General features: G+C 34.3%; 2 protein-coding genes and 1 long non-coding RNA gene across 7 annotated transcripts; 2 read left to right on the top strand and 1 right to left on the bottom strand.

Annotated features, from left to right (window-relative positions):
• The first annotated feature begins 138 nt into the window (after positions 1 to 138).
• Positions 139 to 2,897, top strand: LOC113852040 (probable glycosyltransferase At5g03795). Its single transcript, XM_027482299.1, has 6 exons — positions 139 to 288; positions 384 to 659; positions 971 to 1,260; positions 1,375 to 1,607; positions 2,078 to 2,235; positions 2,796 to 2,897. Exons 1-6 carry the CDS (start codon positions 139 to 141, stop codon positions 2,895 to 2,897), a joined length of 1,209 nt encoding a protein of 402 aa, XP_027338100.1.
• A 1,193-nt stretch (positions 2,898 to 4,090) lies between these two features.
• On the top strand, positions 4,091 to 14,925 carry LOC113853328. Its single transcript, XR_003502501.1, has 3 exons — positions 4,091 to 4,102; positions 5,491 to 5,495; positions 14,772 to 14,925. It is a non-coding gene; the product is annotated as an uncharacterized LOC113853328 (long non-coding RNA).
• LOC113853326 (KH domain-containing protein HEN4-like) lies at positions 5,093 to 12,374 on the bottom strand. Of its 5 annotated transcripts, none has more exons than XM_027483927.1 (7): positions 11,573 to 12,374; positions 7,864 to 8,388; positions 7,468 to 7,743; positions 6,899 to 7,189; positions 6,728 to 6,810; positions 6,055 to 6,166; positions 5,093 to 5,581 (listed from the first exon to the last, which is right to left on the bottom strand). In XM_027483927.1, the coding sequence occupies exons 1-7, from the start codon at positions 12,161 to 12,163 to the stop codon at positions 5,447 to 5,449; spliced, it is 2,013 nt and encodes a 670-aa protein (XP_027339728.1). In that variant the 5' UTR covers positions 12,164 to 12,374; the 3' UTR covers positions 5,093 to 5,446. The 5 variants fall into 5 exon arrangements, 4 of the variants coding, with proteins under 4 accessions (XP_027339728.1, XP_027339730.1, XP_027339729.1 ...); XM_027483929.1 differs by having other exon boundaries at positions 5,215 to 5,581; positions 6,041 to 6,166; positions 6,728 to 6,792; positions 11,573 to 12,343; XM_027483928.1 differs by having other exon boundaries at positions 5,215 to 5,581; positions 6,728 to 6,792; positions 11,573 to 12,343.
• Positions 14,926 to 15,937: the final 1,012 nt, after the last annotated feature.

Raw genomic sequence — 15,937 nt, 5'->3', positions numbered from 1 at the left:
AAGTTAAAATAGTTGTTTACTTATCTTAAAGTGGTGATTTGCTTACGCTTGTTGTGGCTACTGGCTCGAGTGGAGGTTTGTTCCGAATTCCAAGCGCAAAGAAGACCGTTACAGCGGAAGTAATATTTTCCCGCCGGAATGCCATTTTCCCGAGAAAACCTGGCAAATTTTCCGGGAATATCCGTGGTCCGGAATCAGCCTCGCGGATACGCATACGTCTCCACAGTATGCATAGTCTCTTATGTTCTGTATCTAATCTTCTCCACACACCTACTCTCACGCCTCCAGGTTTGTTATTTCCCTCTCTTTAATCTCTTTTCACTTCCAAATCCAATCTCACACTCTGTTTCCTTTCCGCGAAGCTCCGTTTCGATAATGCACAGTCACATAGCAAATCACACTCCTCTTCTTGCGTGTTCCATTCTCCGGAGGAGGCTTTCCACTTGGATTACGAGAAGATGGAGAAGGAGTTCAAGGTGTTTGTCTACCCCGACGGTGATCCTAAAACCTATTTCCACTCGCCGAGGAAACTCACCGGTAAATACGCAAGCGAAGGCTATTTCTTCAAGAATATCAGAGAGAGCCGTTTTTTCACCGATGATCCTCGTCGAGCTCACCTCTTCTTCCTTCCTATATCTTGCCACAAAATGCGAGGCAGAGTATGTTCCTTTTCTTCCTGCGATTTTTATCTGAAAGTGTCAGCGAGAAAGTCAGTCTTACTTGAATTAATTATTCAACACCGATTTACAATTGGTTTTCCGATTTTCATGCATATGCTTCGTTATTCGTCCAAATCAATTGTGTATTGTAGCTAATTCTTCTCCCATTGTAGATAATGCTGAAAATCGTAGATCTATTAGGTTGAAATTGCTTAACAAGACCAAGAATCCTGTTTATTTATATCTCCTATCATCTATCAGTCTTATCAATTCATACCAAGGTCTAGCTAATGCACGTCTGAATCATGCAGGGGTTGAGTAACGAGCGTATGATTGATGAAGTTGAGAAGTATGTGGAGCGCCTAAGGTCTAAGTACCCCTATTGGAACAGAACTTTGGGTGCTGATCACTTTTTTGTGACTTGCCACGATATTGGTGCCAAGGCTACTAAAGGAGTTCTACATCTAGTGAAAAATTCAATTCGAGTGGTTTGTTCAGCAAGTTATGATAACGATGATTATATTCCACATAAGGATGTTACCCTCCCACAAGTGCAGCTGCCATTTTTTCACCCTCCAGGGGGAAATGACCTCAAGAATAGGTAGGTCCATATTATTTTGTTAATCAATCCAATAGAATTAGCCTTTGCATAAATGGGAATTCTTTCACCTATCAGAAACAGAGAATTCAATTCACGTCAATGGAAAAATTGCAGGAATACGCTTGCTTTTTGGGCTGGTCGTTTCGATTCTATATTGAAAGATGAACTAGCAGCTATGTGGGACAATGATACTGAACTTGACATCCAGAACAACAGAATTTACCCTCGAGCGACTGGGCCAATTGTACATATGGAGAAACTGTATAAATCCAAGTTTTGTTTGTGCCCTCAGGGCCCTGTTGGTAGCAGCCGTATCGCAGACTCTATCTACTATGGGTGTGTTCCAGGTAAACCATATCTGGTAGCGGAAAACCTCAACTTCTTATGTTCTGTTCTTGCTTTCCTTTGTCCATAGTTTAGTTAGTTACTTCGTTTTGTCAATTTGTTTATATCAATTGTGCAAGTAATGCCCATGCAGAAAACTGCTCTGGCTCTTGGAAAGAGTCTCCATACTCCAATAGGGAGTAACATGCATTATATTTGCTGGCTGCCCAACGGATTTTGCTCTTGGCAACATACTTTGTAATATAGAATAATACTCAAGTAAATCTTTTACCTTCAATGTAGAAGTGGTTCTGGCTGCACATTTCCTTTTATGGGGGTTAACTTATTACCTTTCGAATTTTTGCTCCAGCCATTTCTGCCATTCATGATAGAACTAGTCTCAAAATACTGAACTAGTGATCAGCTTCTTGTATGTCTGTTTATGTGTCTTCAAATGCCATTTCCTAACGAAAGCTCGTCCTTCTTTCTGCAGTTATCATGTCTAACTATTATGACTTGCCTTTTAATGATATTCTGGATTGGAGGAAATTTTCTGTTATACTGAAGGAAACTGATGTTTATCTACTCAAAGATATTCTCAGCAGTATATCTGAGAAACATTTGATGACCCTGAATCAGAACTTAGTGAAGGTACTATTAAAAGTATTAAATTTCAGTTTCTGAACTTCTAAATGTTATGAAGATTTGGTGTGTAACTGTGAGGATAGTATTGATGTTCTTATCCTAGTATAAGAAGTTGGAAGTTAATCTTCTTTCTTTTCAGTTATATCATCCTTCGTACTGCTTATTTTCTGTTTGTGAATTTAAGAGGATAAGTTGTATGAGGATAACAAAGCATACAATAAAATAGAGGATCGTTTCTATGATTCCATCATCATATCTGTACTGTAGAAATCATTTGTTAGCAGTGTACCCTGCATCTTAAATATCACCAAGTTAAACTGGAGGTGAGGGGAGAAACCCCTGAAATTAGACAAATAAAATCATTAATCTCAAGTATTAAAAGTAAAGATAATTTAGTGAGAGAAACCACAAACTCTTACCACTCCTCCAACTCCCCCTTTCGCTCCCTTCCAAATTTCTTAATCGAAGAATTTTTTGGAAAACGAGATATTTAGTATTTCTCGCGTCAGAAGATGATAACCTCTACTTTGTTTTGTTTATCTCTTTTTTCTGCCTTTATTGTTCAGATTCAGAAGCATTTCAAGTGGAATACACCTCCAGTCAGACTAGATGCGTTTCATATGGTCATGTATGAACTCTGGTTACGCCGCCATTTGATTAGGTATTGATTTTTTCAATAAACTCACGCATTGTTATCGAAAGCAAGGAATTGATTCTGTATATGAATATTGATTCACTATTCCCGACCCCAAGTTGTTGAATCCCCAGAACAATTGTAACCTGAATTCAAACTAGTTTTACCACGACAATTTGTGTATAAAATTAGTCACAGAGCCTCTTTTAGCAGAAGAAATGTAGTAGTCTGCGTGAAACTCAATAACTTTGCATGAAATAAAAGGGATTTTGAAATGTTATCTCTTTCCCAGCAAAAAATTTAAATTACTAGGATGCACGTGTATCTAATGAAATTATTACGAGGTCTTGAAGCACAAAAGTGGTTTCATAAACCACTCTAAATAAGAAAAATAAAATCCCGTCACTTCCTTGACCCGAAGCCAAGATCATGATCTTAATTTTACCATCGCCATGACATAATCAGAACTCACAATTTTTTAATTAAATAACTAACTGGAGAAAAATTAATATTGATTTTCCCAACACCAAACATAATTATTTTTCTGTCCACCACCTTAAACCAAATCCATATACTCAATTTTTTATTGTCAGATAAGCTTTGTATGTGCAGCCATATAAATTCTCTCTTTTGTTCTTCACAAAAGGAAAATGTAACTCTACATTGTGACTTTATTAGTAAGCAGTATATTATATAAGGCTTATTCATCAAAGCCCCATTACACTTTTACTTTTCTGTGTATCTTTTGCACTTCAAAACGATAGATAGCTTAATCAGACCTTGGACCGGATTGGTTGATTTTTGAGGTATAAAAGTACTGCATACGGCGGTGAGCTACTGGTGCAAGGAGTCCATGACAGTTTGTAAATCGGAAAAGGATCCCGGCATTGACATTATCACCGGAGAGGATCTAGCCTTGAAATAGTTATTTTTTTTTATTTTAAAAAATAAAAAATAAAGAATGGCTGGTTAAGATTGGCACTGTACCTCCTGCAGAGGATCCAAATAGGTTAAAATCACTCTTAATCCCTGCTGCATCAACTGCCAATTGATATACTTCAAAAATTTGTCGACGGCGAATTTTTAAAAAAATATTAAAATCAAAAAATCAAAAATGTCAAGAACGATTTTTTTGAAAATAATTAAATATTTAAAAAGTACATCAAAAGTCATAGTTGGTAGATTTGGGCAAAAAATCGTCCATGGCAATTTTTGAGGAAAAAAAACCATATTTTTATAGTTTCACCAAAAATCCTATATTTTTTAAATTTAAAAAAAAATACATAAAAAAAAAACTCCTCTTTGTATGTGATTTTATTAATTTTCTCTTCAAATCAAATTTTTTTCCTTTGATACAGTTTGGTATATAGAATTGAATATAAGATTGAACATTAAAACTAAAATTAAATTTTAAAATATTAATTATTATGTTTAAATGTCTATTTGAAATTCTGATTATAATTTGATAAATCAATTCTGTAAAATTCTATAATAATTAAATTTAACCTATTTCAATTTGTAACCTGTATTTTAATAATTTAAATTCTTAATATCATAATTCACAAATACATTTTAACACATTGTATCTCTTAGTCTTTGTTCTACTAGATGCTTTCTTTCTCTTTCTTTATTTTTTGGTTTTCTTATACATTTTTTTTTTCTTTTCCTATATTTTCTTATTTTTTTGTATTTTCTTTTTCTTTTAACTCTATAATTTTTTAAAAAAATATTCAATTATTATTTGATTATATTATCTTTAATAATGTATTTAATATTTATTTTTGTATTTTTAATTAACACATTATTTTTAAAATAATTATTAAATAAAATTTTAATACAAAATTAAATTATTTTTAAAAAATTTAAATCTTAAATCTACACTATAGAATCTAATTTTACATTTTAATTCTTTAAGTGCATCAAACATAAAATTATAATTCTAAATTAATTTTAATTATAATAAAACAATTTTAAACTCCAATTCTAATTCCATACACCAAACAAACCTTAATATTAGTGAAAAATAATAATGTCTCCGTGTTTTGATCTAACCTGGTAATCATAATTTAATCTTTACATTTTGCAATTAAATATGCTTTGACTGCAAAATAATGTGCTTGTTTACCAGATGCAAATAATTATAATTAATTAATTTCTTGGGATTTCGCATACGCTTGTTATGGACAATAAAATAGGGGATATTCATCGGGAGTTCATTGGAATTATCCAAACTAAACTAAACAAGTTGTTGAATCAGGACATCTTGCTCGTAGGCATGCAAAGCAGGTAATTAAGGTCTTAAAAAAATACAGGTAAACAACGAGCGAAAGTTGTTTGAATGAAAGACTCACTGTTGTTACTGCTATGCACTAAAGAATCAAGCGATTGAAGTTAAATTACTACACTATTGTTCAGTGGGCAGCCTGAGCTGAATTAATTTAGCCAAAGACACTAACTGCTGGGGAATAATACAAGGCAGGATATTACATGATTTCAGGTGGGGCCAAAACGGAAAACAAAAATCAATACAGTCAACAAACTAAACGATCTAATTGAAAATAATGGGACATTAGTGAGGGGATGTCATGATCCACTCAAAATAAATGCTTGGAGAAGGCTCTGAGCAGCTTGGGTTTCATCTGGTGAACCGGATATCACAATAGTTCTTTCGCTTGTTCCAGGACGTGGTTCATGGACAACAACCTTGGCACCCGAAATCTGATAAGGACAATGAATGAAGTTTAAAAGGATTCCCATTATCTTTGTAGTCAGTTTTTCACAATAACTATGCCCGGATCTAAATAAAAATAGAAAAGCATGACATAATTATCCCTGCATTTTAAATCATATGTAATTTAGTGTAATTATGAAAGAGTTTTAATATGTTTCTGAATAGCCTCAATTACTGAAATGTAAGAGCATTGGACGATTTAATGCTTCTCAAAATATTGTCACTCCATCTATACTATGTATCACCCGTTCCATTTAGTGAAAATAACAAGACATAAAGATAAAGTTGATAAGACTTCCTTGGTTTTTGAAATGACATAAATTGAAACAAAATTTTCCTTAATAGATAGATATGTTGAAACAGTAATTGAAATCAAATCAAATTAGTGATCACAAAATGCAAGTTCATAAGGATAACACGGTGAGCTGGTGAACAAGTAAATTTAATGGAATTTGTATACCTGTCTCAGACGAGCCAAATTGCTACCATTTTCCCCATATACAGAGTCAATAGTATCATCAGGAACCACAATTTCGATGATGGTGTTAGTCACAATAGCAGATTTACTTCCACTGCAGACCCCCAAAAACAAAAAAAGAATAAAAATAAGAAATTGAGAGTTGTTGGCATTCTATTCAGAAACCATGTTCATGTTGGCTACAACTACACTCCAACACAAGGATTTCAAATAACAGCAAATGAGTAATGATCCAAGAAAAGCAATGTCAATTAAAAATGTTGATGCTCATCAAGCATAACAGTTTGCCACCAGATATAGGTCACGATGCATGGTACAATATCACTAAAGTTGAGTTCCAAAAAAGTGCGTATCCTCGGTATTAAAACATAAGGTTCAAAACATACACGTCTGGTAGGGTAGCATTACTTATTCCATGTAAGAAAATAATATAAGATGGCACAAAGAATTAACTTTTCAATAACATGATTTGAAAAAGTTATGGGAGGTGTATGCCACAAACATCTACATCCATACATCATGCCATAAATAGGTCTTAATATCATTAAAATCTAAAAATTTGGGATACCAAGATAACCTAATGTTTGTTCCTGATCAAAATATAGATTTGCAGTTTGCATTAAAACAAGTCTAATTTCTTTTACAAATCAACAACCTGACAAGTTCTAAGCCGCCTTTTCGAGATTTCAATCCCCAACTAACATCATTAATGCCTCTTGAATTTATCCCAGCCACTGTCTGCAATCAAATTTTGATCACGAAGTAATTAATGATAATGATAACTTGTGAAGGTAAAACCAACCAGCACAGGGAGAGAGATATATACTGATGGCATCCAAAACCCTGGTGAAGAAGGGCGCTCTAAATTTCTGGAAAGAGGACGATGATCAATGCCTTGAGCAAAAGTATGTCTACTCAGACTATGAGAAGTGGCAGAGGCTGGTTGGCTTCCAAGAGGAACAACATCCCGCAATCTCCCATATGGACTGGTATCAACTTGTAGAGAGGAAAAGCTTCTTGTTCCAGCACTATTCTGTGTACTGATAAAAAGATTATCTCGCAATCTACCAGTTGCATTATATAGCGCATCTTGCACATTCGAAAACTCTCCTGATATCTGAGGAAAAAGAGAGGACATCGATTGAGTAACTACTAATAAATACCTAAGCATCACCGTAAGGATTGTCAAGATGACTTAAACAACTATGGTGAACTATAAACATCACCGTATGAAACAGCGTAATGAAGGGTGAGAAATCTTAATTTAGTTTAAGGGGGGAATATTTTATTAGAGTTGCTAGATACAAGAATCACATTCATTGAAAAGATAAAAAAAAACATGCTCCAGCATGATTTAATTGTAAAATAAAATAAAACAAAGTATCATCTCCAAACCTGTACAACTTGATCATTATCTGATGCACATTTGGGAACCTGATCGGCACCAATTATTCTTATGCTAGCCCCTGTTGCCTTTCGCATTTCTGACACTATTACTCCACCTTTTCCTAACAAACAGCCCACTTGGCTTGATGGGACTGCAAGTCGTGCAGTAACAGATGACCCCATATTTAATCCAGAATCTAGGCCCTTCTCCAAACCAGCCTCGACACACCTAGAGAAAACAAGCACAGCAGCTTTTTGTGCTGGGGAATATCTTGACTCAGGATTCTGTTAAAAGATGAAGCCACAGCCAAAGAAAAAGTTGATAAAAACAGTAATAATAATTAATAACAATACATACAATCACTATACAAAGAATTAAAAAAAGAAAGATTTCATTTAACAGACCTCTGAAGCAGTAATAGTAATTAATCGATCCTCACACTCAGCTACTGCAGGACCAATACTTATCATAGTCCCTGTCTCACTCTGAAGTGCTCTAACAATACTGCCTCCCTTTCCAATAACTCCTCCAACTCGATCATTTGGACAAAGAATTCTGAAGGTGACTTCCTGCTGAAGTGTTCTTGGTTCCAGGGATGAGACTCTATTAACTTCCACTGGAAGTGAATGAACTCCAGTAGCATAGCTGTTAGAGGTACTGGATAAAGTAGACAGTGTAGAGCTTCTCAGCAACATATGATCTACAGACTCACGTGAAACTGCATTTAAAGTCTCACGCGGAGCTGCAGTAAAAGTCTCACGAGGTGCTGCAGTATAAGTCTCACGAGGAAGTGCAACTAAAGCTTCATGCTGTACCATTTCATAAGGTTTGCTCCCCACCACCTTTGCTCTATCAACAGGAGGACAATCTTGAAGGCGTTGGGAGACTGCAACAAGTGCCTTCTTTACAGATGACACTTTGCCTTCTATCTACCACAGTTCACAAATCCAAAAGATGTTTTCTCAGCATAAAAAGAGAGACAGTTTGTTTAATAAAGAATTGGGACTCAAGATATTAAGAGGAAAAGTCAACTACAAGCTTCACTATTAAAAAACCATCCAATCCATGACATGGACTAAAGACATTCAGAGAATGTGAAAACAGAAGGGACACCTTTCTCTTGCCAAGAAAGTAAGAGATGGCCTAAGATTAAAAGTCCTGAAACACTCGTGTGGGTAAAGCAGAAAATTCAGGAAAAAAAAAAAAAAGATGCTGAGGAGACAATTCAACCCAAAGAATTTCCCCTCCAACTCTAACCCTAGGAAAATAACCTTCCTAGCTTAAGCACATGACAAGCTATAAGCCTATAAGATTGGAGATACTTAGTCCATATGCATGATAGGTCAAATAACAAGAAGATTATCACCCTAAAGAAGGGTACAACCAAGGTAGTTAAAATCCCGATTTGAATCGTAAAATCGTAAGATTTTACAATTTTGGAAGTCTCACCGATTTAAATCGTGGATAAAATCCTAGTTGAATAAAATCATTGTAAAATCAAGATTTCACTTCGATTTTGAAAATTCTTCACAAAGCCTCTTTTATTGAAACCTACCATAGTTGGCGAGTCTCCTTTTTATGGAATCCAATTTACCTCTAGCAGCTTTAAACCCTAACATTGTTGTCAACATTCAACAGTCCTCCTAGTGCATGCAGCCTGGTCTGCAACTAAACCCAGCATTGTGCTACTGCTCTGAGTTCAAGTCTATTGCTGCTGTTCTTGCATCTTTTCTGTTCTAGTCTATTTTTTACTCATGTCAATGCATTACATTCTTATGGAATAAATTATGATTTGTGAGTGCTACTTTGTTTAAGTGTTTTTACTGATTTTAAGGTTTTTTCCCTTAATTTATGATATTTTATATGAATAATATGAATTTATATCATATATATGAATTTTATAAAATCTTACGATTCGATTTACGATTTTATAATTTACGATTTTCACATTCCTTTATGATTTAAAGTAAAATTCCGATTTTAACTACCTAGGGTACAACAAGCATGTTGTTTGAAAAGTTCTTGCACACTATGACATTATGAATGAATTGCAAAATTTTATTTAAAAATGCAATTGACACATACAACTTCGTGGAGTTTTTTCCTTGACGTTGAAAACAAATAACTTTGTGCATTGTCCAGACCATGACCATCAAAACCACAATCCTTACCATGCAGTGTAAAAAATACATAGAATGGCTCATCTAAAGGCAAAAACTGACATAATAATAGAACATGAGGGAATTAAAATTCACCAAACTTGATGATATTTTTTGTAATTATAAAAGCCCCAATTGCTTCTTAATAAAAATTTTGGAAATGCCAAAAATGATGCAAACTGCGCTGTTTTTAGGTTCTCTGCACTACTTACGTATTGATTTTAAACAAGCTTCACACAGAAAAACTATCTGACACCATTTTCACTTCCTTAACTTTAGAAACGCAAATTCACAATTGCATTCATAAATTGTTTTCATGGGAAATAACTTTTACCAAAAGGAAATTCCTACATTATTGCCCTAAACCTCCAAGCATTCCCCACAATAATAAATAGATAATTTCTACAATGCCTTGTAAATTAAAAGGGCATAGAATGCCCTCTCACACGGGAAACAATTATCACAATTAATTTTAAAGTAATAGATAGAGGGATTAGTGGTTTATTTAGAAAAGATGTAAATATCCTTAAATCTCTAAGATATTAAAAAAATCTCAATTGCTAATTTAAATAGGATATACAATACTTTCAAATTTACAGGTACTGTAGCAGGTATCTAATAAATAACTAAAATGCCAATCTATTAAATTGTCCCCCCTATGTCTAGAAGCTTGAGATGGAAACAGGTCAGACGGCCTAACAGTAGCCTGCGAGTCTGCGACTTGACCTCTTTAATAAATAAACATGACTTAAGTTTTTTTTAAGACCTGTTTAAGTAAATAGGTCAGGCCTGAGTTATTTACAAAGCCTATTAAGTCTGACAAACCGGCCTATTTACATATATATAATATTATTATTATTCAAATATTAGTATTTAAATGTCTGTTTATTGCGTATTTGCTAGCCTAAGCTTGATTGCCTATTAACAGATTTTTTCGCAAGCTTTGTTAATAGGCTTTAGGCCAGACTAGGCCACCCAAATAGGTCAGGCCAAGTCAAAAATAAAGCTTTTAACAGGTAACAAGTCAGGCTTAAGCTCAATAATTATACTACAAGCCTGACATGTTTAAAGTGAGGCCTAGCCTGTCTTATTTCCATGCCTACTAGAGGCTTTAACTTCTTCACCTTTGACAACTCACTTTGGAAGTTTACTGACATCACAAATCTTCTATTAACAACTCCAAACTCATTGTTATCAATATCGAATAGCTGCATGTAGCGGCAAATGCCAAAATTGCTGTAGCGGAATAGCCGCTTTTTGAAAAATACATATACAAATTCAATATTTTATACTATATATATAAATGCTTAAAAACTTTAAAAGAACACTCAAAATTCATGACATATTCACAATTAATAAAAACAAGTCATAGGTCATGCATAACATACAGGTAAATAACAATAAAAATCAGAAGAACATAATATTGCTGGTTCAGTGAGGGAGGTAGACAAAAGTTAGAGAAACTACATCTAATTAGGAATTTTTGAATGCTAAAAAGAGGAAGAGAAATATCAACATCAATATTGCCCCTAGAGGAACCCCACAAAAACAATGCCTTTTTTTAGGGCAAAAGTGAGCTTTTTTGAAAAATTTCACTCTAGTGCTGCTACGGCTGTTTTATAGCATTTTGGCCAATATTTGAAAACGCTCTGCTATTCAAATTCTGCAGCTGACGGTGGCTGCTCCGCCATAATGCCACTATAGCCTGCTATTGATAACTATAGTCCAAAGAAGTAATCTACATTCTACATAATCAGAAAAACCAATCCTACTACAATAAACTATCAAACTATGTCAACTCCACATGAAATGCTTAAACATTCAACAATAACGGACATTAGACAACGAAAGCAGAATAAATAGTAACAATAGTAATCAATGCTTTTATAGTTTTTACCTAAAATGTTGACTAACAAGTGCAAAACTGAAGAAGACGAGCAAGAAGAAAATATACCTCAATGATTTCGTCGGAAAAGGAAATGCAAAGTGGCAAATTATCAGTTAAAACCCTAATTTTACATCCAGTGTCCTTTTTAATCTTCTCCACCACCTTCCCTCCCCTGCCAATAACGGAGCTAGCCTGTGCCGCATCCACCACCAGCCGGCAAGACATCACCCTGTCGCCAACCTCAACCCCTTCCGTCTCTGCCGCGACATCGAGGATCCTATCAAAGACCTTCAACAGCGCTTCCTGCGCCTTCGACATTTCAACGGTGTCTTCGTTCAGCAGAACCTTGCCGCCGAGTGCAGAGTCTGCAATGACAAGAATGACTCGGTCGGGCGACTCGGCCGGCGCGTCCTCGACTCGGATCTTAGAGCCGGTGGATCTCTGGAGGGTTTTGATGATGGCGCCGGACTTGCCAATGACTCCGCCAATACGAGAGGCGTTGCAGAGGAGGCGGAAGGCCACGTGGCCGGGTGGTATGGAGAGTGGCGGAGGCGGAGGCTTGGATGACCTGGAACGCTTGGAAGATCCGTTGGGAGAAAACGGGTTCGGGTCGGGTATGGAACGCTTCGGTGGCGGAGAAAGAAAGGTGCTTCCCATAATCCTCTCTCTCTCTCCCTCTCCCTCTCCCTCTCTGTGGATATCACAAATTGTGTGAAGCTCCGCAACGCAGTAAGAGTTGCAGAAACAGCGAAGGAGACCAGAGAGTTCTAATGCTAAAATGCGCCGAGGGAGAAGGGCCTCGTGCGCACTGCGCCTAGGGTTTCCGAACGCGCGCAAACGTGGACTTTGCTCCCATTTATTTTATTTTATTTTATTTCCGAGGATCAGGATGGGAAGCTATGGACGATCTGTCCTGCCATGACCGCCAAAAGATAAATTAGTGTTAATTCTTAATGTTCAAATTTAATACTTTAGTCTCTTACAATGATTGTAACTAATTAAAAGATTTATAAGAATATATTTTACAAAAAACAAAGATTTATAACAGTATTCATTTTACATTTATAAGTTATGTAATACCCTGTTATACTGTACTTGTCCATTTATTTTATTATTAATACAAATTATTTATTCTATTAATGTAAAATTACGATAGTTGTGATACATTATTATTATTATTTACTGTAAGATAGAAGCTTCAAAACCCCTGAATTGAGAAGCTCAGCCCGAGCTCACCATTTGGTAGGGTGGATGGATGAAAAATATTAAAGGAAAAAATAATTATTTTTTTTAATTTTCATTTTTAAAAGTCAAACTTGTTTCCTTCTTCCATTTCGTTTCATTTACCTTTCAATTAAACAATAATAATAATAATAATAATAAACACATCATTATCTGTGTTTTCCTTCCCTTCTCTTTCCCTTTTTACAATCCAATGAAAAACAAAAGCACATGTACAAGATTCATATTTTCGGTAGCTAAAATTTTGACGATTTTATCCATTCAATTTCTACTATGTTTAGATTTGAGTTCAAAAACATGTGAATTTACATTTGTTATTAGTTATAATTTTTACTCTATTAAAATTATGTTATAAATTATGTTTATGATATTATCTGTGTTCTCAAACATACAGTCAATGCAACTTTAAATAATAATGATAATAATAATACGCAGCTAAAATGTCATATGTATCCTTGGGCAACTCATATGGTTGAGTTTGAACACAAAAAATCTATGAAGAATTTTGGGTTACAAGTGCTAGTTGAAATATTAATTCGTACATCATTAATATTTTGTGGACAGGGCAAAACAAAGTGGAACCGAGGAGGATCATATTTGAGTAATGGAAAAATTCATCCAAACAGAGAAAATTATATTCAATTCTGGATGATTAAATCCTTTTGGTACATCCACTGCATAGTTTAATTAAGCAGGACTATGATACAATGATACATGATATTATAATTTGCAAGGAATATTTAATTGTTAATGGCAGTGCATACAAGGTTGATCAAAGATACCCAGCGAACACAGCACTCCAAAAATGCTTGGAATGAAGAGAGATATATATTAGGCTTTATGTTGAGATCTGGTTCTCCGTTTATGAATCCCTGAGTCTATAGTTGATCTTTAGTTCGTCAAACTACTCGTTTTCATAACTACAAAATTTCTTTCAATCCCGCATTCCTTCGATTGAATATTTTCAATAAATTGTAGCTTTATGTGTTTCACATGACCGTCACAAAACAATAAATAAAATACTCATGTTAAAGAACACTACAACGACTTATATTACATGACTCTATTACATTCTTGAGTTGGATCACACACATAATTTACATAATGCAAGTTTCAAGTTCCTTTTTCCCTACTCATGATGAAACCTATTCTATGACTCTATTCTTATAAATCTTCCTTCTTCGTGGTGAACGTCCCTCTCTAGACTCCTCAGTCCTCAATACAATATAGTACCTTAGAACCGTTACATTTAAGGCTTCCTTTCTCCTACTTCAACCCTCTCTCCTCCTTCTAGGTGTAGGAGATCTGAAATTCTTGCCCCTCTCGATAACTAAAATCAAGTGAAATTCTAAAGTCAGATGCACATAAATATGAGGTCACAAACACATTGTCAGGAAAAGAATAATAAAAATAAACAATAAGTCAACTCCAATAGATGAGCTCTATTCTCATCTTAATGCATGTCATGCTAAACATGGTCACAGGCAAATTCTCCTGATCTATACAAATTTATCCATGATTTCTCTTAAAAACATATTATTTTATCAAGGTTATTTCAATAAGTGTCAATTATGAATGATGCTAAAACATATATGAAGCATTTATTTAATTGGTAGACAAAAATCTAGAATCATTATTTTCATAATCAAAAGAGAAATTAAATAAAAATTATCAAAACAATTAAGGAAAACGTAATTGGTAGCTACCTAATCCATTCTGAGGATAATATCAAGTTGAGGAAGAGGCAAACAAATTAAGTTGACTGAATTTTTTTGTTTTCAATAAAAGGGTGCAGTTCAAACAAATCTGACAAGTTAAAACATATTTTTCCAATTGGAGTGAAAATAATGAGTGCATAAGATAAAGAAAAGATAAGCACAAATGTTTAGCAGAAGAGATGAAACAACGGGTTACGCCTGAATCACACAACACTTAAAAAAGAACAGGTTACATTTGAATCACATAACACTTTCAAACATGTCCCTTGAATTAAGTCTTCAACTTGAGATGCTTCATAACCGAGGCTTCTCATTGTTCATGTTTTGCTTCTTCTTAGGCTCAGGGCAATGATATTTTAGATGAACAAACTTCCACAATTGTAGTACTTAGTTTCCTTGGAATCTCTTATGGTGTATACTCGACACCTAAAACATTTAGGATTCAATTCCTATTTCAATTTTCCCTCCTTTTCCTTATATTAGACCAGAATTTTTCCACTTTGTCTGGCCTTTGCATCATCCCTATATCTTCTACACCTATATACTACAGCAACAAATAGAATTATTTCTAGATCTTATGGCATGTTCGATGTCATGTCAGGTCTGAGCTCACTCTCAAACTTTGAACATTAAAACCTATCATCAACATTGTTAGTAAAATAAGGATAATATTTAAAAAGTTAATCAAATTTGGCAGTGTATTCTCCTAAGAATTCTACCTCCTTCTCCTTCTTAAGTCATCAGAGAAATATTTTTTCAAAATACTTTGTTTAAACAACTCTAAATTTATTACCCTTCATTAATTTTCTGCTTCTCCTGCTAACATAAAATGAAGGGTTAATTTACTATTATTAAGACCAGTCATAAATTTTATTTCCTCAATCCATAGTTGTTCTCCACTAAGATCAAACTCAACCTTAAACTATGATGGGTTATTTTATGAAATGCAGCAAGTCTTCTAAATTTTGTGGGCTTGAAATTCCTTGGCTCTTATATATGCTTCAGCACTTCAATCATACATTCCAGCAATCGGTTTATAGTTTGAACTTCCCTGGACATGCTTTCCTGCAAGGGTGTCTCAAATTTCACAAAATTGACTTAAATAGAAAGTCAAGAGAGAGCAAACAAAGATTAATTAGGGAATGAATATATATGATTTATGAGTGCATTAGGGCCCACGTATACGATTTATGTATGTCAAGATTTGTTAATACCAAGTTTTAAACTTAAATTCTTTCTTTTGACCAAAAAAAACCTTAAATTCTTACCATACTTATTTTTCATATTACAAAGTTGAATCATCTGATCATATATATCAAATTTAAACATTTATAGGTACATCCAAAATTTTATATTTATTTATATTTAAAAAATAATTTCTATTAAAATAAAATAATGTAATGAAGCGCCCAATAAATTTTATTTTTTCATAAAATTGTATAAATTTGATCTACTTAACAATAACCTTTAA

Source organism: Abrus precatorius, unplaced genomic scaffold, assembly GCF_003935025.1.
Source record: "Abrus precatorius isolate BTA unplaced genomic scaffold, Abrus_2018 Scaffold10, whole genome shotgun sequence".
NCBI lineage: Eukaryota > Viridiplantae > Streptophyta > Magnoliopsida > Fabales > Fabaceae > Abrus > Abrus precatorius.
The sequence above is the reverse complement of the archived record's forward strand: the minus strand, read 5'-3'. Positions and strand labels throughout refer to the sequence as shown.

Coding starts and splice junctions, on each gene's coding strand:
- LOC113852040 (XM_027482299.1), top strand. CDS start 139: ATGCCATTTTCCCGAGAAAACCTGGCAAATTTTCCGGGAATATCCGTG. Junction 289..383: donor ACCTACTCTCACGCCTCCAG/GTTTGTTATTTC, acceptor GATAATGCACAG/TCACATAGCAAATCACACTC. Junction 660..970: donor GCCACAAAATGCGAGGCAGA/GTATGTTCCTTT, acceptor TGAATCATGCAG/GGGTTGAGTAACGAGCGTAT.
- LOC113853326 (XM_027483927.1), bottom strand. CDS start 12,163: ATGGGAAGCACCTTTCTTTCTCCGCCACCGAAGCGTTCCATACCCGAC. Junction 7,190..7,467: donor ATAATGATCAAGTTGTACAG/GTTTGGAGATGA, acceptor CTTTTTCCTCAG/ATATCAGGAGAGTTTTCGAA. Junction 5,582..6,054: donor ATTTGGCTCGTCTGAGACAG/GTATACAAATTC, acceptor TGTCCTTATCAG/ATTTCGGGTGCCAAGGTTGT.